Source organism: Temnothorax nylanderi, unplaced genomic scaffold (assembly GCF_030848795.1).
Source record: "Temnothorax nylanderi isolate EJ_2023f unplaced genomic scaffold, tnyl_v1.0 TNYL_tig0335_pilon, whole genome shotgun sequence".
NCBI classification, from domain to species: Eukaryota; Metazoa; Arthropoda; class Insecta; order Hymenoptera; family Formicidae; genus Temnothorax; species Temnothorax nylanderi.
The window spans coordinates 146,435-172,710 of NW_027249397.1; the positions used below are offsets into that span (position 1 = coordinate 146,435).

At 36.6% G+C, this 26,276-nt stretch overlaps 1 protein-coding gene and 1 long non-coding RNA gene across 2 annotated transcripts; one reads left to right on the forward strand and one right to left on the reverse strand.

Moving 5' to 3' along the window:
- Positions 1–13,479: 13,479 nt before the first annotated feature.
- On the reverse strand, positions 13,480–15,699 carry LOC139781406 (uncharacterized). Its single transcript, XR_011720523.1, has 2 exons — positions 13,731–15,699; positions 13,480–13,618 (listed from the first exon to the last, which is right to left on the reverse strand). It is a non-coding gene; the product is annotated as an uncharacterized lncRNA (long non-coding RNA).
- A 1,762-nt stretch (positions 15,700–17,461) lies between these two features.
- On the forward strand, positions 17,462–24,806 carry LOC139781404 (uncharacterized). The gene is made up of 4 exons (XM_071720262.1): positions 17,462–19,225; positions 22,838–23,147; positions 23,208–24,667; positions 24,774–24,806. Exons 1-4 carry the CDS (start codon positions 17,462–17,464, stop codon positions 24,804–24,806), a joined length of 3,567 nt encoding a protein of 1,188 aa, XP_071576363.1.
- The last annotated feature ends 1,470 nt before the right edge of the window (positions 24,807–26,276 follow it).

A 26,276-nucleotide genomic window follows, 5' to 3' on the forward strand; every position in this document is an offset into this window, starting at 1 on the left:
TGAATTCAAAAGCGACATCTTTCCTGAGAAGATTATATAGCGGTTTCGCGATAATGGAGAAATTTTTGATAAACCGCTGGAAGTATGAAGCCAGTCCAACAAAGGAGTGGACTTCCTTTACCGTCTTGGGTTCGGGGAAATTCTGCACCGCCCTAATACCTCTGTCAGTGGGTTGTATCTCCCTTTCGGATACTTTATATCCTAAATACTCCACCTCGGTGTACACAAAAACACATTTCTCTAATTTCAGTTCGAGCTTATTATTGACTAAGAACGTAAAGACCTTTTTTAACATATCGATGTGCGCTTTTAACGTTTTAGTCGCGATTATTACGTCATCTATATAGTTGCCAATGTAAATCTCCTTAAAATCCGCGGGAGGAGGTTCAGATATGGATTCGGAATCCGGCACTGATGCGGTTGATCCCGATAAGATTTCGCTATTCGTTTCTAGATCCGCTGACGGTTCAGGCACGGGTTCGGACCCCGTAGTTGGCTCAATTGATTTCAACAATACCTCATTATTCAGTTCCGAAGACTCAGGCATCGGTTCAGGTTCCGGATCCGGTGCGGTTACCTTGGACAAAGCTTTACTCAAAAATCGCTGAAATACCTGAGACCCGACCTTGAGACCAAATGGTAACTTTAGGCTCTCGAAGAGACCCAACGGAGTTATAAACGCAGTGTACTTTATCGATTCTGGTGCCATCGGTATATGGTAGAAGCCGTCCTTCAGATCCAGTATCGTATAAAAACGTTTGCCTCGCAACGCATCCAATTGATCGTCGATCAGAGGCATCGAATGATTGTCTCGCGCCAACAGCTTGTTTACTGCACGGTAGTCTATACACATCCTAATCTCTCCATTCTTTTTTCGAACCAGCACGATTGGGGAGGCGTACTCTGAAACACTTTCTCTGATTATATTCCTTTTCAACAAATCGTCCAGGATCTGTCGAAGCTTTTCCTTTTCCGCGTAACCTAACCTCCTAGGACCAAACTGTACCAATTTATTTTCTTTTAAGACCAACGTGGCTTCCATTTGTACTTCAGGAACTTCCGGCCTAACCGGCTTTACATAATAATCGGTGAACGTATCCTTAAACAATTCGCAAACATTAGGTGGGAGATCAGGGTTTACATTAACATCAATGTTGCTCGGATCATTGCAAATTAACAATATCTCACTCACTGCCTTATCTAACATTGGACTGTTTGTCAAGCAATAGTCAAAGAATTTTAATGTGTCTCTACCTATCAGTAATGGAATAGACATCGTGTTGTCTGATACTACGCCCATGGATACCGATTTACTACAGCTATCCATAGTAAGCTTGACTTTAATCACTCCCTTTACCCGGAGTTTGGAATTATTAAAACCGCGATATCCATTCCATTACTGTCCTGCAGGTTTTAAGTTTTTAACATTTATTACACTTTCCTGAACAAGAGTAATCGGGCATCCAGTGTCGATCCTGGCTGTACATGAGAATGGTGCACCTCCTCGGACTTGTAGGACTGCCACCCTCTGGAACTCGTCTCGAAGTTCTCCGTGCGTATCCACAAAGTGGATTTTGTCGTTTTGCTCTGGCTGGTCATCACCCTCGGATTCGTTTTTCTCCGAGGCTGACTGCTCGCTTCCGTCGACCAAGCTCACTTGACGCTCGGCCTTCTTGTTGCCCCGCTCCGTCTTCTTATCCTTGTTCGTCTCCTTGTGCTTCTTCTTTGCCGTAGGACAGTCCTTCGCGTAGTGGCCCACTTCATCATATTGGTAGCATCTCACTAGACCTTTAGTTTTTGGTCTAGGGCTGCCTTTCGAAGCTTCTTTAGGAGATGTGGTCTTGAGCTTCATATTCTTGGGATTCGAGCCTTCACGATGAGCCTGAAGGGTGTCCGGTGCTTCTAACGCAATTTGACGAAACGCTTTCGTCAACTCGTGCACCGTCGAGAAGGATTGCATCCTCGCCTGATTTTTCAGAACCTTCGAGGGTATTCCGTCGATAATGTATTCGACCATCTCTTCTTCTGGGATTGGTACCTTATTTCCTTTGATTATTTTATCATGGCAATAATCGCTGAAAGACTCATTTCTCTTCCACACTCGATTCTCAAACAGACGTTTTCTTTCCAGCCTACTTAGTGGCTGATCAAACATAGCGCCCATCTTCTCCAGCAGCCTATCTACTCTCATAGATAAATGCTCGGCCATAGAGGAATACCAATCCGCTGCTTTCCCTCGTAGTTTCGAGCCAACCAATATCTTCGCGGCATTTTCGTCGAGCTCGTACGTATCTCTCAGCAAGTTGATCTGAGTTTTCCATCGCTCGAAGTCGTCGCCTGCGCCGTTGTACTCGCTGAGGAGGTCACAAACGTTTTTGATGCTGAGTGGAGTCCGGGAGACCGTAGACAGGCTATTCCTCGGCGACGTCCGCAACATGTCGTTTTCTCGACGCAAGATCATAATTTCTCTTTGCATTAGAACGCGTTCTCTATCCAATAATTCAGCTTCTCGCCGGGCTATGCTCTCATTCGCTCGTACCGTAACATTCGCCGGTAGCGTGTCACTTCTATCTTCCTCATTGACGTCGTCCTCTGGATGCTGCTGGGCCGCTTCTCCCATCCATTCGCCCGAGGGATCCGCCTGCTGCATTCTGGCAATTAATTCAGCTTTTCGTCCGGCTACAGGCAATTGATGTTGCCGTAGGACCCTTTTTAGCTGTTCTACGGTGAGTGTATCCGGATCCATCTTGAAACTTCTTCGTTACGCGCCCGATTCGATAGTCTCACTCGCGCGCTCGCACCGCCCCGCCGTTCTTTTCTTTCCTCGCCCGACGCGTGCCTGTTTGTGCCGGTACGATCGGCTATCTTTGTCGTACGGGCGGCGAACACGTCTTTCTCAGTGCTCGTCTCGCTATTGAAATTGTTGCCGATCCGCGATTTTCCTTCGCCGACAGTTCTTCGCGTAATCGCTTGCATACAGCCGCAGCGAAACCGACGCGAATTCTTTTTCTAGCACGCACACAGCAGTGCTAACGACGGACTCACTATGCCACTTCTGAATTTGTAGGCCGCCGAGTTTAATAAAACGTATTCTTTATTATTTTACGCTTTTACAATTGAGAGCTTCCGAGCTTGCGATCCGTCGCGTGTCGCTGCAATGCTCGCTCTGCCGGGCCCGCATACCGCCCTACCACACCCGCCTACGCTGGGCTACGCGCGCAACAAATAGGGCCCCGCGTGCTATACGCGTGCTACAAGAGTATTATTTAAAAAAGGTTGGTATTGAATTTGGCGATAATCGGTAAAAAGGTTTTTTCTTTATATTGAATTTTTCAAAATTTTAAATGCCTTTAACTCAAGAAGTGATCAACCAAATCTTAAAGAATTATATATGAAATAAGGGTAAAAAAGACTGAAGAATATAATAAAATTAGAAATAGTCCAATATTTTAAAATTTATCCATCCAATAACTTAGGGTAGATTGAGGCAAATCGGATTAATATAAGTTTTAAAACAATTTTCGTTAGTGTTTTATTTTAAACGAGCTATTTTATCGTTCTAATTAGTAATCCGATTTGCCTCGGTCTACCTTATACATTTTTTAGACAGAAATCGGTAACCCTTTCACTAATCTTCGCCAAATTCAAAACAACCTCCCTTTAATGATACCTTATACATAAGATTACATGTATGACTTGTACACTTTTTAGGCAAAAATTGGTAACCTCTTCACCGATCATTGCCAAATTCAGCACCAATCTATCTTTAATGATACTCTATCCATAAAAAAAGTGTGCAAGTAGAAACTTGCACATTGCTTCCTCATAGTTTTTAAGTGTGCAAGTAGAAACTTGCACATTGCTTCCTCATAGTTTTTAAATGTGCAAGTAGAAACTTGTACATTGCTTCCTCATAGTTTTTAAGTGTGCAAGTGGAAACTTGTACATTGCTTTCTTATAGTTTTTAAGTGTGCAAGTAGAAACTTGTTTAAGTCAGCAAGTAGAAACTTGCACATTGCTTCCTTATAGTTTTTAAGTGTGCAAGTAGAAACCTGCACATTGCTTCCTCTATGAGGAAGCCAAATTAATAAATATCTACTAATAATTATGCATAAAAAAACAGGCTTCCTCATAGAGGAAGCAATGTGCAGGTTTCTAATTGCACACTTAAAAACTCTAAGAAAGCAATGTGCAAGTTTCTACTTGCTCACTTAAACAAGTTTCTACTTGCACACTTAAAAACTATGAGAAAGCAATGTACAAGTTTCCACTTGCACACTTAAAAACTATGAGGAAGCAATGTACAAGTTTCTACTTGCACATTTAAAAACTATGAGAAAACAATGTGAAAGTTTCTACTTGCACACTTAAAAACTATGAGGAAGCAATGTGCAAGTTTTTACTTGCACATTTTTTTAATTTACTTTTATTTTTATAAGATTGCTTCTCTATTAATTGTTCATTCTCATTTTCATCTGTAAACATACAAGAAAAAAGTCAATATATATATCGTTACGTCCTGCGAACTCCACGATTTCCCTTTTTCGCGGAAATTCCTATTAAGCGCTTAAGAAATCCCTTAAGGTAAGGATAAATAAACTGAGCACGAATGGTTATCGATCGGCGAGTGAGCTTTAATCTCCTCACATTCCTTTTTTATGGTCAAACTATCTATTTACTTGGGCAACTAAAAGCAACCTTCCAGATGATGAAATACTGATAGACGAGGCATACGTGACCAGATTCTCATCTACCTTGTCGGCCCATAACTAAAAAACACGGCGACATGACGCGCCAAAGGGGGCCTTACTTGGGATCTTTATTGCATCGCGCGATTATGCCAAAATTTCCCGCGCAATGTTCCGACAAACAAAAACGAAATCTAAAACGTGCTTTTAGAAATGTAAGAGCACGTGGCGGAGGTTTCTGTTTGCAATAAGACTGCAATTAAGATTAGAAGGATATGCATCGTCTGTCAACACAAAAACAGGGGCCGCGAGATAAATAAGGGACCCTAATAAAAGAGAAATCGGCGATAGTCGAAAACAAATGAGTCACTGGAAGAATCGCTGGGTTGCACCCCCGATAAGACAGTGGGGGCCTTACGAGGGGACTCACCAATGGAAAACCGGAAAAATCGATAACCGTCTCTAGCTTTCTAGGATAGGCAAGGACTTAAGAATCTACCTCTTGGGTGAGAAACATCTCGCTCAATAAGAAATCCTCTAAACAAAAATTAGAAGAATCCCGCCAACCAAAAGTTCCCAAAACGAAAACCAGACACCTCCCACAACGAAATCCACCCCTTCCATCCTTTGAACCTTCCTATATAAATCGCGACATTACGGGGCTCACTCTCTTAGTTCAGATCCTCTTCAGACAGTTTACTTCTTCGCCCGGGTTCTCTCTTGGGTTTTACGAACAGTATCACATTCAAATCCGATCTTAAGTTTTAAGTTCAATTCTGTGCGCGAACTTAAACTCATTGAGTATCGACGAGAGCCTATCCACAGGGTCTAAAGAAGTCCAGCTATTCTACTTCAATTTGAAACTCATCAAGTATATATATGGGACGATCCACGTCACTTTTACCCCCCATCTGTCCAAAATTGGTATGGACGGATTTTAATGACCAAGGGCGGAAAATGTTTGTCTTGAAAAGAGCTTTCGAAAGGCGTGTGGCATATATGCGCAATTCAACATGGCGTCATAGTTATGGCTGTTTAAAGGGATAAATTCAAAATTTCAGATCCAACATGGGCAGATAAAACGGTGAAAAGTAACTAAATTCATGTGAAACTCAGTATTTGGGAAATTTTGGGGTCGCCGATTAGGAATCTGAACGTAAAATTGTGAAATTCAAAATGGCGGATCCAATATTGCGGATGCAAATATGAGAAACGGACGAAAATTCCAGTAAATGATCTGAAAACTCTTACTGGAAGGTTTTTTGGGTCGCTGATCACGAATTTGTAGCTAATTTGTTAAAAAACAACAGACAAACCGTGTTAATTGAAATTCTACTCTTAGCGTTACCCAAATTACTTTTAGTCCATCCAGCATTTCCTCAAGCACTTTTTCATAACACTTCTTGTTATTAAGGCTCCTGGTCCCTAAGCCGAGAATTCTGCGTTGACGGTGGCGACGTACCGTCGCGGCAGAAATAAGGACTCTCTCCAATGGAGAATTCTGTCCTTTGTGACATGTTGACAACCTATTTTGCGTTGCGTTATATTTCTTTATTATTCGCTCTGTACTTGTGCTATAACGTTTAACGTATTCGTGAAACTCGTGAAATATAACGTATGGTAAGATTTGCAAGAAATACATATGCTGAAGGAACGTTCTCCACTCCTTTCGATAGTCACGAAAATAAAGCACCCCGAAGCGTGAGAGTCCAGGGGAACTCACGAAAATAAAGCACCCCGAAGCGTGAGAGGCAAAGGGAACTCACTAAAATAAAGCACTCCAAAGGAGATGAATTTCTACCACGTCCACGCCGTCATCTCTGGGTAACGCTAAGAGTAGAATTTCAATTAACACGGTTTGTCTGTTGTTTTTTAACAAATTAGCTACAATTTCGTGATCAGCGACCCAAAAAACCTTCCAGTAAGAGTTTTCAAATCATTTACTGGAATTTTCGTCCGTTTCTCATATTTGCATCCGCAATATTGGATCCGCCATTTTGAATTTCACAATTTTACGTTCAGATTCGTAATCAGCGACCCCAAAATTTCCCAAATACTGAGTTTCACATGAATTTAGTTACTTTTCACCGTTTTATCTGCCCATGTTGGATCTGAAATTTTGAATTTATCCCTTTAAGCAGCCATAACTATGACGCCATGTTGAATTGCGCATATATGCCACACGCCTTTTGAAAGCTCTTTTCAAGACAAACATTTTCCGCCCTTGGTCATTAAAATCCGTCCATACCAATTTTGGACAGATGGGGGGTAAAAGTGACGTGGATCGTCCCATATATATATATATATATATATATATATATATATATATATATATATGTAGGATCTTTAGCCAAGAACAATATTCCGTCACACCGCGCGAGGAAACCTTCTAATAAAACGAAAACGAATACTCGAGACTCATCGCCACACCTCCTCACGCGATCAACGTCTTCCAAAAACTGCCGCTTCCAACACGCCCTCTCCCTCACCAACCTCGCATTCTCACTGAAATGTCTCTATACTAGAATGTCTCTATACTGAAATATCCCTATACTAAAAATGTCTCTATCCACTGCTCCTACATTCGGCCATTCTGCAACTCTGTGTCGCCCTCGACACAGTCAGCTTCCTCGTCGTTTGAGCCCTCCGGTTCGGGTTCATCCTCGGACTCGTAGAAATCTTCTTCGCCACGCGCCCACGGTTTCATGTAATCAGCTGCAGTACTCGTTCGATTAGGACCCTCGTGAGCACCAACCTTTTCCACCAAATATCGATTATTCCGCATCACGGACACGACTTTGTATGGTCCCAAAAATTTAGGATAAAGCTTAAGACCGCCTCCTAGTTGAGTTCTCCTGATTGCGACTATATCACCTTCTTTATATTGCTGTGCCTTTTTTCGTTTGCGATTATACGTCTTTCGATTTTCTTCTTGAATCTTAAGCAAATTGGATCTTGCATCATCTCGTAATTGACTTCGCTGGTTCTCAAAGTTTTCAAGAATTTCCTTCTCGATTAAGCTGCGCAGATTAACGTCGTCCTTCAGCTTCATGTGTGTTCCAATCATAACTTCAAACGGGGATTTGCCAATGTTTCGATTGAATGATGCATTTAAGTGCTGCTGTACTACGTCAACGTGTTTATGCCATTCCATCGGATTGGAAAGTGACATCTTGGACAAGATAGGAATAATGCATCGATTAATTCTTTCCACCTGCCCATTTCCTTGGGGTACTCCTGTAGTGACTAAGATATGTTCGATTCCTTCTTCAGCGCAATATTCTTCAAACGTCTTGGAGGTAAAAGCCGAACCTCTGTCTGTAATCACTCTTCTGAAATTTCCAAAAATAGCTGCTTGTTTCTTCATTCGAGTCACCACTTCGTCTGCAGTCGTGGACTTCACCGGATAAAGCCAAACAAATTTTGTAAAGGCATCCACTACAGCGAAAATATGCTTATAGCACTTCCTTGTTGACGGCATGGGGCCTAAGTGATCCAAATGGTAGGTTACTAACGGATGTTCTCCTTTATCGATAGGGTTCAAGAGACCTTCCGCTCGTCCTTGCTTCTTTTTAGTCAGTAAACATCTCACACAATTATTAATTAGCGCCTGAATCTTCTGTCTCATGCGAGGAAACCAGAATTCTTGCTGTAAGACATACTCTGTTTTTCTCCATCCGAAATGTCCTCGCTCATGCGCCAACCTGATTACTTCATACTGCATTGACCTTGGGACAACTAATTGATCTAATCCCTCTTCAAGATGATACAGCACTCCGCCTCCTACTAACTTAAACTTGTCGTTTCTTCCTTGTCGAGTGGCTTCTATGATCTTCTGCAATTCTACATCTTCTTCTTGAGCTTTTCGAATCCTTGCAATTAATGCATCTTGACTTTCTTGCACGTGTAGTACGCTCACTGGGTTTCGACTTAAAGCGTCAACGTGACGCATGGCCGTTCCTGACCGATGCTCAATGGAGTATTGGAATTGCTCCATCAGTAATATCCAATGCGATACTCGCAAACATGAGTCTTTCTTCTTTACCGTGAAGGCAAATGCCTTACAGTCTGTGACTATCTTGAAAGAGATTCCCAACAAGTAGATTCTGAACTTCTTCAATGCCTTCACCACTGCTAGTACCTCTAACTCAAAACTAGTGTACTTTTCTTCCGTTGGAGATGTCTTCCAACTAGCGTAGTATATTGGATGGAAAAGACCATCATTGGAATCTTTTTGTAACAAGACAGCGCCTAGTCCCTCTGAACACGCGTCTGTGTGTAGTTCAGTCTCTGCTCCTACTTGATAGAGACGTAATGCCGGCTTTTCCATCAATGCCGCCTTAAGTTGCTCGAAAGCTGCTTCTTGTTCTGGTCCAAAAACAAACTTTGCATCCTTCTTCAATAGGTTAGTTAGCGGGCGGGCAATCACCGCGAAGTGGACAATAAACTTCCTAAAATAGCTCGTAAGGCCCAAGAAACTTTGAACCTGTTTCACAGTAGTAGGCTTGGGGAACTTGGCCACCGCTAACGTCTTTCTATCGGATGGTCGATATCGCCCTGCTTCTATGACGTAACCTAGATAGTCCACGATTTTGACTAAAAATTGACACTTCTTCCAGTTGAACACTAAGCCATACTCCTTGGCAACCTGTAAGGCCCGAATTCATAGTCGTTTCTCAAATCTTGAGACGTAAGAATTTCTCAAATCTCAAGTCATTTCTTTACATTGTGAGAGCTGATCATAGCTACTTTATAATCTATGGCTCAAGAAAGATGGAAAAGACATAAAAGATGGAAAATAACCTTTAATATCTAAATCTAAAACGTAAGTAATTAAATGTACTTAAGTAATGAAATAAAGACTACAGAAAATTCATACAGAAAAAGTAAGTGAAAAGTGAGAAATAAAGAAATATTGCATAACATTCTATTCCTTTAATAGATTTTATATCACACGTGCGCGGAAAGCGGCTCATTACGCGCGTGTTCCCCGTGCGAGAAATAGCCAATTCCACACACGAGAAACCTTCCACTCGAAACAGTGCGGTAATGAGATATGATATTACCGCACTGCTTCGAGTGGAAAATTTCCCGTGTGTGGAACCGGCCATTTCTCGCACAAAAAACACGCGCGTAATGGGCCACTCGCCTTCGGCTCGTGCGTCCACTCCGCACCCGTGTCCAATCCTCAACTTCCCGCACTTGTTACACAAATAAGTATTATTTAAAAACAAATTTAATGATTGCTGAAATTGATGATAAGGTAAACAATAGGAATTCATATTTCAAGAATTGGTATTATTTATAAAACAAAACTGAGAAGTTGAGTCGCCAGCAAATAATTAACAATTAGCACAGGAGTTTTGTTCGACCAAACTGGCAATTTTATTATTAAAAAGACGCTACGTTTCAACCGCAAAATTCGGTCCTTTTCAAGCGTGTATGACTCGCAATATTAATTAGTTGGACATAGTTTCCAAAATACGCCGAATCTAAAAACTAAATATCAGATTTTGTAGAACGTAGCAGATAGAATAAGTCTAGGAGCATTATATAAATCAAAAACTTACATATTAGAGTGTTATTTCAAGAAATAGAAAACGGTTTCACTACATTTCCGTTGTCCGTAATTATATCAGAGGGACGAGTCCCTGTCGTGCGATGGTGAAATTGCGACTAACAAGAAAGGACGAAACAATAAACAATGACTTCGAAATGTGGCTGAAGTAAAGAGAGGGAAGCAGATGAGAAGGGGATATTACGTTTCCTTTATGATATGTTCGTAGAGAGCATTAAGACTCTCTGTGTCCTTTTGCATATTAATGGTATTATCCGATTTTTTGATGAAGAACTCTCTTTACTTCAGCCACATTTCGAAGTCATTGTTTATTGTTTCGTCCTTTCTTGTTAGTCGCAATTTCACCATCGCACGACAGGGACTCGTCCCTCTGATATAATTACGGACAACGGAAATGTAGTGAAACCGTTTTCTATTTCTTGAAATAACACTCTAATATGTAAGTTTTTGATTTATATAATGCTCCTAGACTTATTCTATCTGCTACGTTCTACAAAATCTGATATTTAGTTTTTAGATTCGGCGTATTTTGGAAACTATGTCCAACTAATTAATATTTGGCGAGTCATACACGCTTGAAAAGGACCGAATTTTGCGGTTGAAACGTAGCGTCTTTTTAATAATAAAATTGCCAGTTTGGTCGAACAAAACTCCTGTGCTAATTATTTATAAAATTTCATTATTAATTATGATAAATATAATTTAGGTATGTGAATTACAGAATAAAACACCAAGATTTTCTAAGAAAGAAATGATATTACTAATGTCAATAATTGAAGATTATAAAAATATCTTAGAAAATCGAAAAACTGATGGGGCAACAATGGAAAAAAAAAATAATACTTGGAAAGCTATTGCCCAACAATATAAGTTAGTGCAATAAGAAATAGAATAATTGTTCCAAGAACTGAAGCTTACAAGGGGAGGACCAGGTAGTGCCCTCACCGATTTAAATAAATTTTTAATATGTTGTAGGGTTAACCCCCCACTAATTAATGGTAAAGTGGCACGATGCAATACTCGAGCATTCGCAAGATATTTGCATCGAAATTTACTTATTTAGTCCATTCGCCAGGTCGATTGAGCATTTTTATCGAGGTTGATGGCTTGGGTTAATGTTTTTTTATGTTTTTTGGGTCGTAGAACAAGAATCTGTAAATAGTTTTTTCGTAAGTCGATGCAATAAAAAGTTATTAACAATTTATTTGTTTAAATTGCCCTAGCGATCAAACTATACATCCTATAAAAAAATGAACTAGAGAAAATTTGTTCCTCTTTTCACGATGAACAAAATGGCGTTTAAATTTTTCCAAAATCTTCATTATTGACGGAAATATGTCAATTTTTAGGTAATTACTGCCTACGCGTCGCGGAGTACCCTAGGCGTGCGCGCTCGCGCTCAATTGTACAACACGAGTTTTACTCCTTTAATTTTAATTTAATTTATTTTTTGACGTAGAACTACGTCTTTCTCCGCGGTAGGGAGGGTACCCACGGATGAAACAATTGAACGCGACTATGCAACGAAAACATGTCACACTTTGAACGTTTATATCTTCGAAACTAATAATCGTAGAGTAATCATTGACATCTCATTTTAAAGCTTAAGAAGTCCCATTTATGATAAAACAAGTCCGAACTCTCTATTTTTACCGTTTAGATACAGTAGCGTTAGAAAGTTTAGTTAAATTTCTTGTAGATGCAACGAAAACATGTCACACTTTGAACGTTTATATCTTCGAAACTAATAATCGTAGAGTAATCATTGACATCTCAATTTAAAGCTTAAGAACTCCCGAGAGAGAGAGAGAGAGAGAGAGAGAGAGAGAGAGAGGGAGAGAGAGAGAGAGAGAGAGGGGGAGGGGAGAGAGAGAGAGAGGGAGGGGAGAGAGAGAGAGGGGAGAGGGGGAGAGAGAGAGAGGGAGGGGGAGGAGAGAGAGAGGGAGGGGGAGAGAGAGAGAGGGAGGGGGAGAGAGAGAGGGAGGGGAGAGAGAGGGAGGGGAGAGAGAGAGAGGGAGGGAGAGAGAGAGAGAGAGAGAGAGAGAGAGAGAGAGAGAGAGAGAGAGAGAGAGGAGAGAGAGAGAGAGAGAGAGAGGGAGAGAGAGAGAGAGAGAGGGAGAGAGAGAGAGAGAGAGGAGAGAGAGAGAGAGAGAGAGAGAGAGAGAGAGAGAGAGAGAGAGAGAGAGAGAGAGAGAGAGAGAGAGAGAGAGAGAGAGAGAGAGAGAGAGAGAGAGAGAGAGAGAGAGAGAGAGAGAGAGAGAGAGAGAGAGAGAGAGAGAGAGAGAGAGAGAGAGAGAGAGAGAGAGAGAGAGAGAGAGAGAGAGAGAGAGAGAATAGCTTTATTACCTTCTCGGCTATTTTATACATAAAATATTCTTAAATTAATTTATACATATAATAAGCATGGTTTTTAAGATAAAATATTTAATTTTGCGCACACATGTATTCACGTACGTACACCCTTACATACACGCACAAACACACACACACACACACACACACACACACACACTCTCAAATCAAAATATAGAATTCAGCGATAACAATAATAAAGAGAATTTACAAAATATTAAGCATGGTTGTGTGCGCGCACACAAACAAAAACACACACACACACACACTAATTCACAAACACAAATACGCTTTAAGAAGTTTAGGCGATGTTGATAAAAATAAATGTTGACATCTCATTTTAAAGCGTAAGAAGTTCCTATTTATGATAAAACGAGTCCGAACTCTTTATTTTTACCGTTTAGATATAGTAGCATATACGCACACACACACACACACACACACACACACACACACACACACACACACACACACACACACACAAACACACACACACACACACACAAATTAAAATTTAGAGTTCAGCGATAAGAATAATAAAGAGGATTGACAAAATATTAAGCATGGTTTTGAAGAAAAATATTTAATTTTGCATAAATATGCATGTACGCACGCACACCCCTATATACACTCGCCCGCGCGTGCACACAAACAAAAACACACACACACAAATACATACACACACACACACACACACTCATTCACAAACACAAATATGCTTTAAGACACACACACACACACACACACACACACACACACACACACACTCATTCACAAACACAAATACGCTTTAAGATACACACACACACACACACACACTCATTCACAAACACAAATACGCTTTAAAAAATATAGGCGACGTTGATAAAAATAAATGTTTATTTTGAACTACATATCAAAATAGCTATTATTTTAATATTTTTTAAATCCTCTTCCGTTTTCTTGTGGTGTTTCAAATTGTGATTTTCTCCATCAATTTCGTACCAACCGTTTTCCAATACTATAATTTTAAAAAATCAAGTGTATTTTATTTATATTTATAGTAAAGTTAAACATATTAAACATGTATATATATATACAGATGTATATAGATATACATAACTTCAACTTACAGTTATAATATTCTTCCACTTCTAAATTATTTTTTTACGCTTCTTGTATAAATATATTACTTTTTGGTTTCTTTATTATTATTTTTCTTTCGATGCATGCTATTTTTTAAATCCTTTTTAGTTTTTTTATTTCCGTGATCCAAATTATGCTTTTCTTCTTCTTTCTGTTTTTCAGCTTGTTCGTTTTCAAAATTTATTAAAGCGTCTATTAAAGCTTCGTCCCAACCGTCATCCAGTACTATAATTTTTAAACATCAAAGTTATTCTATTTATATTTATATTAAAATTAAATATTAAATATGCATATATATAAATGTAATTTAAACTTACAATTATTACATTTTTCCATTTCTTCTCTTAATTATCTTCTTTCGCTTCTCGTAAAAATATATTAATGACATATGATCTAAATGACATATGATATGTGAAACTCGCAACTTATGAAGTTTTCTACAGACTGAATTTTTGATCGATTGAATTTAAAATCGCGTCAAACAGGCTGTGTTTTTATGACATGTTTTTGACATGATTACATGTTACTGCTAATTTCGTATTGACGTAATATGTTATAAAAAAGAAATAAAGGATTAAGAGATAGTAAGAGAGCCTCCTGCGCTCTTTTTTAATGAACTTCATACGAGCGTTCAACACGACTTATTCGTAAGTTTCTTGTAAATTGTTCTTAGGAGTTGACGATTACCTTGTATTTCAGTTCGAATAGACGATGTAGAATATAAATCTTTTCGAATTTATAATATTATAATATCATTATGTATGTTTATATATGATTATATATGAGTATATATGATTATAGATAATTATATATTTATATATAATTATATATAATCTTAGTTTGACGGTATGCATATATGTTTAAATATATAAATGTATATATATTTATGTATATACAAATATATTTATATATATATTTATATACATGAAAAAAGTTGCTGATATTATTAAATACGTTTTATAAACAGTTTTATCGTGATAGTAAGAGGAACGGGGAACGGATATTTTAAAAAAGTGTGTCATCCTGCGTTTTTCCTCAAACATCCTGCACTCCTATTTCATGACAACAAAGTTTATACAAGAATCCTGTTTTTCAACGAACTTCATAGAAGCGTTCAATATTTGTAAGTTTCTTGTAAATTGTTCTCACTAGTTGACGATTACTTTATATTTCTTTTCAAATTGACGATGTAGAATATAAATCTTTACGAATTGATTGTTACAATATAAATATATTTGTATATGCACATATATTTATAAAAAGCATTTATCAATGTAGATTATATATGATTATATATAATCATATATAAACTTTAAATTTGGATAATGCAATAGATGGCATTCAATAAAGATTTGTTTCTTGTAATTAAAATTTGACGAACAAAGGTATAAAAACGGTATTAAGAGACACGGAACTCTGTCTCACGTCAAGCAGTGTCAAGTTATAATATATATGGAATAAATCATTTTACTTTTGATTCCATGGGAAAAAAGGTTATATATAATTATATATAAATATATAAAATTATATATGATGCAATTATATATGAATTTTGTCTCTATATAATCATATATAATCATATGTGACCATATATAATCAATATATATTAAAAAATAACTGTTAACTTGGATAATGAAGCATTGATAAATTAAGATGTATATTTTCAAAAGCTGTAGAATAAAAAATAAAATGATTAATTCCATATTTTAACTTCCCGAGAAAAAAAGATTATATATAATTATATATAAATGTATATGATTATATGTGATTATATATAAAATTTGGTACTTTATATAAAATTATATATGGGTCTAAATATCATTATATATGGGCATATATAATTCTAAATATAATTAGATATGAATAATAGATCATATCTGCACTCATGTATAGATACATATAAGATTCATATGGAAGTATATACAACTCTATATGATTATATATGATTATATATAATTATGCAGGCGATTAAAATATATTAAAATATATATAAATGGTTCATATACAATTTGACATGATTATATATGAGTTCAAATTATTTATATATAAATTATATATAAGAAGCACGTAGCCATATAGATTATATATGGTTATTATAACAAAGTTGCTGATATTATTAAATGCGTATTGTTTACAGTTTTATTGTGATATTAAGAAAAACGGGAAACGAATTTTAAAAAAAAGTGTGCTGCATTATTTATCAAGCATCGTGCACACTTTCCTCAAGCATTCTCCGAGTTTTTAGAGTTCATTCACGGATTATTAAAAACTTAACTTTCTTGCAAACATTTTGCGCTTCCTTTATCGAGTATCCTGCGAGTATTCTGTGCATCCTTCATCGAGTATTTTCCGAAAACAAATTCATAATTGTTTGGTCCTAAACGTAAGTTTCTTAAAATTATAAATTATCTCTGCGAGTCTTCGGTTTCCTTTTTCATTCGAAGTGACGATAAACAACGTAAAACTTTTATTATATATATATATATATATATATATATATATTATATAGGGTATAAACTTTATACTAACGCGATAAAAATTTAAAAAAAAATTTTTTGGAAACATTCCACGAGTTAGTTAAAAGTGAAACTTAAAAATGCCGAGAAAATCGAGAGAAAATTACTTTAAGAACCGACAAAAGTTAAAGAAACAGCTTGAGAAGAACGAGAGTAATCTGAAAAGGTCTGCTAAGTCATCAACTGAAAGATCACGCGATTATAGGAAACGTCAAAAGTCTGTTCGCCAAGATGCATTTCAGCAGAGTTTGACTCTACAGGAGATTGATATTTGTAGTTCGACTTTAGAGCCAATACTTTCCACTTCTAATGCACAAATTGAGCATGATCAGCAAGAACAGATAGAGAATAATATTTCGAATTTGCACAATATTTTAGATAGAAATTTAGAAATGCAGTTGCATGAGAAGAACGTGAGTAATCAGAATAAATGCGCAAAGTCATCAACTAAAAGGACTCTAGAGAAAATTGATATATCTAGTTCGAATTTAGAGCCACAACCTTCTACTTCAAATTTTCAAATTGAGTCAAATAACCAAGAACAGATGGAGATTGATGTCATTGAATTACAAGAGTACATTAGGCCAGAAAATTATCGAGAAATTTATATCAAGGCAACTAATGTATTTGAGAAATTGTTTTTGAGGAACGAGTTTGGACACGTATGTGATGTGTGTGACCGGATATGGTATAAACAAGATTTATCTAAAGTTAATCAGAGACATATAGATATTCTAGAACAAGACTTTATCGAGGAGCGTGATCGTGTAAAAGACTTTAAAATTTGTTCAACATGTAGACAGTCATTGTCATTTGGGAAAATTCCTCCGCTGAGTAAATCAAATGGCTACAAATATCCAGAACATCCGCAAAATTTACCGCCGTTGGATCCAATTACAGAGCGTCTCATATCACCAAGACTACCGTTTATGCAAATACGTCGACTACGGTACGAAACCGGTACCTACAAAATAATAGGACAGGTTATTAATGTTCCGGTAGAAGTCGACAACATGGTTAAGCAGTTACCACGATAACTTGACGACGATTACGTAATTAATGTTAATATAAAAAAACATATTATACATAAATCGTCGTATTTGAGCGGACAAGTGAAGAAACGAATTGTTAAGGAATGGCTTCGTTACATGGTAACAACACCTTTGTATAAACAATTCAAAATTTGTTATAATGAACGAGATATGAACAATATCGATAATGTACAGCGACCAAGCACGAGTAAAGCATGTGACAGCGGGACTGATGACGACACATTAGAAATGATCGATAGTGATAATGATAAAGAATTATTGTTGGGACATCAACATACAATGATATGGAACGAAAGTAAATACTTAGACATTGCACCAGGACAAAACAAAATGCCTTTGAGCGTCATTTACGATAAGTATGCAGAAGAATTATCATTTCCTGCAATATATTACGGACATCCAAGAATATATAAAGAGGGTATCAGAGTTACAACGTTCAGCATGGCCAATAGCGAAATTAGACGAAGAGACAGACGCGGTGTGACTCCACAGCATATACTTTATATGGCTGTAAAAATTTTACGATTGAGAGTAAAGGAGGGATTGCATTCAACTTTCAAAGTTCACGCCGCTGCAGAGAACATTACTCGACGAATGATCGAAGATAAAACATTCATCGATGAGTGCGTGGAGAAAAATCTCGCATTTCTAAAGTCCATACCAAATTCAATGCAATATTGGAATACACGTAAAAAAGATTTGTTTGCTATGATTAGACAAATCGGCAAACCAACAATGTTTCTGACAATTAGTGCCAATGAGATACGCTGGCCTCACCTTCTTAAGATACTGTATAAACTAAGTAGAGAAGGTAATGGTGTAGAACTTAACGACCCAATGAATGAATTACGAGCGTTACAACGAGCTAGTCTCGTAAACGAAGATCCTGTAACATGCTGCATATATTTTAACAAAATTGTCAATGTAATTATGCGCATCATATCATCCCAAAAGCTGTATAATCCTTTTGGAAAGTATCGAGTTGTAGACTACTTTAAACGCATAGAGTTTCAAAATCGAGGCAGTCCACACGCTCACATCTTGGTATGGTTAGACAACGATCCAAAAGAAGTTCTAACAGAGAATATGCCCAAAACCATCGAACTCATTACAGACTTGTGCTCAGTGTCAGCCACAGATTTGCCAGAAACATACGCTAATCAAGTGCACAAACATACGTTCACGTGTTACAAGAAAAATGATAATAAGTGTCGCTTCAATATACCATATTGGCCTATGGATCGAATTCGTATCTTACTACCAATCACTAAAAACGATGGTCGCAGAGATGCGTTGAAAAAGAGAGCTACCAAATTATATCAGAAAATTAACGAGAAATCTTACAATACACTCGATGATTTTCTTGTGGATAACAATATGACAATGAAATACTACTTGGACGTGATCAGGGCTTCAATACGCAAAGCAACAGTTGTCTATAAAAGAAACATGAACGAATTGTGGACAAACACTTTCAATCCATGGATAGCTAATGTGCTTAACTCAAACATGGACTTGCAGTTCATTATTGACGAATACTCGTGCGCAGCATATGTTGTGGAGTATGTGAATAAGAGCAATCGTGGAGTGAGCAATCTGCATAAACAACTAATTGAATTACAGACAGAACATCCCGATCAAGATTTTATTGGATTAATGAAGAAAGTATGCATCAATTTATTGAATACAGTGGAGATGTCTTGCCAGGAGGCAGCTTGGTACTTGTTAAAACAACCCATGTCTGAAGCAAGTAGAGAGGTGCTCTTTGTTTCTACTATGTGGGCAAGCGAACGCGTCAAATTATACAAGAAGAAGAAACAGATGGATATGGAAGAGTTAGACGATGATTCGACAGACGTTTGGACATTGAATGTGTTACAGAAGTACGAACAACGACCGAGGCAATTGGAGGATGTTTGTTTGGCAGACTTTGCTGCATGGTATATAATAAAAAATAACAATACAGATTATAGAAGGCAAAAACATGCTAGAATATTGCGTTACAGCAATTATGACATGGCTGAAAAAATGACTGAATACAAACGAGAGATGGTTACGTTGTTCGTCTCATTTAGATGTGAACATATTCGTATTTAATTTGGCTTAATAAGGATTTAATTAGCTAATATATTCAATTTAAATATTAATCTTATTGAAACCATATATGAAATTAATAAGTTGTACATTTTATTCAAATTTCATTAAATTCAAATAAAACTTTTATATGTTCTTAATATGTTGAATTCAAATAAGACCTTTATATGTTCTTAATAAGTTCTAAATCTAATTTAAATTTAATTAAATTCAAATAAGACCTTTATACGTTCTTAATGAGGCTTTTAAGGCACAGCGCGCGCGCACCTGAGGCTGGATCCTTGAATTTATTCGCAAGAAAAACGTATGCGGAAATTCTGCTCTTATAAAAAAGTTGCAAGTTGATTAACTAAAAGCCATGCGATCAACTTGCAACTTTTCTGTAAGAGTAGAATTTGCGCATACCTTTCTCTTGCGAATAAATTCAAAAATCCAGCCCCTGTTGTAGCTTGCCGAAATTTTGCGGTTTCAATCAACAGGCAATGTTTTTCAAACGTTTTGTAATATGTGTTTAAAACTGATTTTCAAATATTTTTCAAACGTTTAAAAAACATTGTCTGCTAATTAGGATAATAATGGGATTAGAGAATATGGTATCAACAGAGAATGAGTTATAAGATTAAAAAAAACGTTTATAAATTACAATTATTGTGTTTATATTGGTTTGCTTTAAATCCAGTGGTACAAAAAGAAGATAAGTAAACTTCTGATAAAATTAACGAAATGCGCAACACTTGCGCAGTAATCGAATACATAAAAACAAATATTAATCGCTAGCAACAAAAAGATTGATGCAGTTGCACAAAATATTAATCACCATAAAAACCAAGAATACAATTTGCTAGCTCAAAAGAATAAAAATAGAGACATTTTTTATATACTTAATCAAACTGAACCCTTATGGAAAAATACACTCAACTTTTGGTGTTAACCGTTAAAAAAACACCATAGAAAAACTCTTAAAGTTGGGTGTGATTTCGGACCAATTGAAGGTTAACCATCATTTGAAGGTTAATCTTCAATTGGCGGTCCGAAATCACACCCAACTTTAAGAGTTTTTCTTCGGATGATGGTTAACCATCAAGTGATAGTTAACCTTCAATTAATGATTAATCCTTAAAAAATGACGGTATAAACCCTAAAAATATAAACCCTCAAATGAAAGTAACAAATATGGCGTTCCAATGAGAATCTCTTAAGGAGGGTGGTTAGTCAAATCAATTTGATAAGAATTAGTTCAATGGAGAATATTCGTCTATGGGAATCTGTCGTCCATATATGCCAAAGTTGAAGATAATCGTCTGCATGGTTGTCGAGTAATTAATTATTGAAGTTATACTCTTGTCTCTCTCTTATACACGGGCGACACAGCAAAAATGTTACCTAACCTGTAATGTAACTCTCGAAAGCATAATAAAAATGATAATAATTTAGTGAAAATAGGTGCAAATAACTCTTTACATATTTAGGAAAAACTTTCTCGAAGACTGAAATGATTCGTCTTTATAGTTATCAAGAAATTGTAAAAATAAAAAAAACAGGACCACATTTATTATTTCCACATTTCAATGTGGATAATAACGTATTTGGGTTTCAATTGTACAAACAACTCTTTTTAAACCTTAAGAAACAGCAATTAAATGCATTCCACATATTTATTTGCTAAAATTCGTTTATTTCACGCGACGAAAATCTAACCTATATGCTTTCCCCCTGCCGCGCCGCCTGCCTCGCACCGAGAACTAACCAACCTCCTTAAGGACTCCGCTCGCTGAACCGGATTCCTCGCCTCGATCCTCCCTCTCGGACGCTAGCTGCCGCAGCTCTCCCTTTCCTGGCGGTGAGCTCTCCCTGGTGATCCGACTCTCGCTCGGTTAGTCTCCAGAACACGCGCCGCAACGATCAATCCGTCAAGAAAGAAATAACGGACTCGACACGTTCGAAGAAACGCAAGCAAGTGCGGCCATGACACCTAACGAGTGAGGAAGGAGGCGGGGGCTCTTTGAGAGTGGCGACTCGCGCGTCGCGCCATCTAATGTGAAACGATCGGGCGTTCTAAAACGCGAAAAGAGTTCGAGCGCAATATCTGAACAAATTATTTAATTTTTAATAAGTCCAATTATTAATATTTATTTTCATAATTGAACTTATTTTTTATTTTGATAAATGTAAATACAAATATCTTATTGTATTAATATTTAATATTAATAATTTAATTAGTTGCTTAATTTAACTTCTTGTTTAATAAATGAGCGGATGTAGTACTGAAAATATACCTATTATATAATATTTTAATTTTCAAAATTGTCAAATTACAAACAGGAATTTTGTTGTGACTTTTACAGTTATAAAGTAACTATTTAATGGAAATGGAAGCCTAAAAAAATTAATATTGTAACGCAATTATTATAATGCTCAAATTATAAAATATTTACATTATCCATGTCTGCCAATACAATATAATTTTTTATTCATATTGCATTCTATATAATGGCAATGTTATTATATATTTGACAGGCAAATCAAAATAGCTTTGAATCGATATCGAAATGATGAAATATCCATGTCTTAACAGAAAATACATAATTTGCCTGTTTTTCGATACATATATATTTAAAATGATTAAAAACTCACATAGCATGCATATCAAAAAGACGTCCCGAAGATATCCCGAGAAGATATCCTATCTCCTAAATATATCTTCGGGATATCTTCTGGACGTCTTTTTGATATGCATGCTATGTGGGAAGCCAATGACCTACATAACTAAAACTGAAATTATAAAATATATGTTACGATGTAGACAGTATAAAATAATTAACATAATTAAACATGCAGATTTGTGGTTGATAATGACAAAATTCAATAATAAACCTATAACCTAACAGACTACAACGCAAGACTAACATAACTCGCAGGTTTATTAAAATCTTATGAATCACAATTTTTGATTAAATATGAATATATGATGGGTCAATGGGAACACTTTCAATTAAATAAAAATTTAATTTGGGTGTTAATTAAAATTTTATTTGTTTCAAATACAAATAAAATTTGAACTCAGGATGGTTAGATGCTTATTAAATATTAATATGATCCATATATGCGCCTGGACAAGTTAAATCCAATAGCAAGATCTTATTTAAATTTAATTTCGATCGAAATTTGGAACATATTTAAATTTAATTACTTTTATATTCAATATTTGGTTTTTATTTGAGTTTAATTTCGTTCATATAAATGACTAATATAAACCATATTTAAAACATATTTAACTCTTTTCCGCGGGACATTGAAATTACTGATCATATGAAGTATCTACAGCTGTTTGATGAACATCGTGAAGCTATTATGACAAAGTTTGCAGAATATAAACAGGTTGACGTAGATAAATATATCGAAGAGTATAATAGATTATTTGAGGAACTACAGAATGAGTGTGATGAGATTGACGCCAGACAAGAACTGGTTGTACAAACGATGGCCACTACCGATGCCAATAACGATGACATTAACAGCATTAATTTTGGGAATTTGACGGCAGTTGTGCGACAGCGCACTAACGTTTTGACCACACAGGAGTTTTGTGAGAAGATGCGCATGACCAATCCAGAACAACGAGACTTCCTGCTTACGTTGCTGAATGCATTAATAAATGGAGAAAAAACCGTGCAAGTGTTTTTTACTGGTGTGGCAGGCAGTGGAAAAACATTCACTCTGAACTTGGCTAAAGAAGTGACAAGTAGATTTGCTCAAACACACACTACAAGAACAAATGCGTACGTGACATGTGCTTCAACAGGTAAGGCAGCAGTAGCGATAGGAGGAACGACCGTACATTCCGCTTTCAGGATAGGAATATCAAGACGAATTAACGCAGGATTGTCGAGAGAGACAATACAAACGTATCGCAACGCATTTGCGGGTGTCAGAGTTGTAATCATTGACGAAGTTAGCATGATAGGTGCAGATGTACTTGATAAGATACATAGTAGAATGGGCGATATCACGGGAAACTTTGATGATCCATTCGGCGGAATGAATGTCATCTTCTGTGGTGATCTAAGACAACTTCCACCCGTAAATGCTACACCAATTTTCAAACCACTAAGAAATTCTCTAAACAGTGCTGCTCTTTGGCAGTCGCTTAACTTTTATGCTTTAACAAGAGTTATGAGACAAAGCGATCTAGTGTTTTCCACAATACTCACCAAGATTGGTAACGGAGAAAGATTGACAGATGATGAGACAAAGTTGTTGGAGAGTCGTTTCAGGACAGTAGAATGGTGTAACGAGCATGTTCCAGGTGCCATACGACTATACCATCGCAATTGCGAGGTTGACAAATATAATGTTGAAGTAATAGAATCGACGTATATTAGCGAATGCAACGATATAATTCAAGGTTATTGTAGCGACCAGGAGTTGGCTAGTGCAAAGAAGAAGCTGTACAAATTGAGTGTCACTGAGTGCGGTGGATTGCCATACATGTTAAAACTATGCGTAAACAAGCCGTTTATGGTAAACAGTAATATTGACGTAGAAGATGGAATAGTGAATGGCGCAATTGGCGAACTAAAATATTTGGAATACGACGAAGAAGACGAGACCAAACTAAACAGAGTGTGGCTTAAATTCGAAAACAATGACATTGGAGCGAAGTTGAGAATAAAATCTAGACCGTTGGTTGTTAGCAAATCAGGAGTGTTGTCTAATGATTGGACTCCAATAGCAAAGAGACATGCAACCATCTCCATTACAACAAAAATTAAATGTAAACGAATACAATTTCCGTTGTCACCGGCATGCGCAATGACTATCCACAAATCACAAGGAGGAACATTTAATGAAATCGTTTACAACTATCACAAGAGTCAGGACCAACAGCTCGTGTATGTCGCTCTATCGCGAGTTACATCTATCAACGGATTGTATCTGACGAACAATACAGACGATTATAAATTTTACCATTATAAAGGAAATAACTCGCCAAAGATAATAGAGCTCAGGAACGAATTGCAACGTTTGGGAAACTATAAACTCACAACTGTTTGCGAAAAAGCTAAACAATTTTTATGTAATGCTATTAATTCAGTAATGAGCTATAATGTTCAGAGTTTGAGAGCACACAGTGCTGATTTAGAAAGAGACACTATTTTACAGAACATCGAGTTGCTAGTTTTGAATGAAACCTGGTTGAATAAAGATGAACGAGTAAACATTGAAGGTTTCAAATGGATAACCCAGTACAAACGTAAAGATGTGAGAGCAGGCGGTGTTGCAATATACGAGAAAAACGAAGCCCAAACGATGGCAAGGCCTCATAGACTAATAAAAGTTGATGGCGAAAATGAATTACGATTATCAGATGCAGACAAATACGGAGACATATGCGCAATAGAGGCGAAAATTAACAATAAAAAATGTTTATTGGTGTCTGTTTACATAAATCCAAATACCTCAATGGAGAACATAATAGATTTTATTTCACGAAATTTACTTGCTTATTGCTCCAATGTTTGTAAATTAGGTTCAATATTAGAAAATAAAGATTACAATGATACACCCATCATATTAGCTGGTGATTTTAATTTGGACGTGTCCAAGCGAGAAAACGAAAAATTCTTAGAGTCCATGCGCAACAAATTTGGTTTGCATTTATTATCAAACAAATCATCTACAACAATGGGAGGATCTTGCATTGACATGGTGTTCACGAGACATGTAGATAACTTAAGTTGCTATAGATATATTTCTTACTTCTCTTATCACAAACCAATAATAGCAATAATTACTTAAAACGATGATAATACGCATTCAAGTTCTAATAGTATTAATTTGGAATCAGCATTAATATGAATTTAAAATACTATGTTTGAAAAATGTCCAGAGAATGATTTAAAAACGCATTTTTATGGTAAACTTTCGAGGTTCAAAGGCATGGCTTCACGACAAGTCATTGTGACTCATTGGCAACATTATAAATAAACTATTAATGACACAAATGCTTTTTTTAGTTTTGAGTTTCACATTATCAACGTAAGAACAATTTAGAGAAATGTAAATTAAGAAATACAAGAATTTTTGAAGAAATTAACCGTTTTTATTTTCTCGATTGCAATGTGAAATCTGAATCGGATATAACGTGAGAGGCTACCTCGAATTTTGTCGGCGGTACGTGAGGAGGCGAGAAGTACTGCGGCAGAACATCGGCCAAAGACGTCTTCTCAAGGAAGTTTTGAAAGAAGACTGCCTCGCCCACGGTTTTTTGAACTGTGGTTTTTCCCGTGGGACATAGAGCGAATGCTGGGGCAGGGACTTGGGGAGTCTGTTTAGACGTTGGGTCCACAAAAGTTTACCCCCCCCCCCCCCATTGTCCGAAGATTTGGCGGAACAAAAGTTATGATACGTATTCTCAAAAAAGGAAAAGAAAATTTTGAAATCAAGAATCTGAGATTCTCATGTGAGTTTGAACAACGAGTATCCTGCGAGAATTAAATAAGTTTTCTTATTCGAACATAATACATGTTTTTCGAAAATTACTGAGAGTATACTACGTTTTCTGCCATTGATCTTCTTCGAGCATCTTGCGATTCATGTTTGATTTCTCTAAACATCGAATACTTTATATAGATTGGCGAAATTTGCAACAAATTGGGGAGAACTGGAATATCGCAATGAGTTCTTATATCTTTAGTTCCCTTTTGAAATGTAAGTAAAATTAATATAGACGAAAAATATAACAATATTTGAAGTTTCGAAAAATATCGTTTTTCAGATATTGATTGATATGTTAACTGTGAGACAGCTATAACGAGAAAAAAACAAACGATCATACAATTCTTTCAAAAAAAAAACATCATAAAGTGTA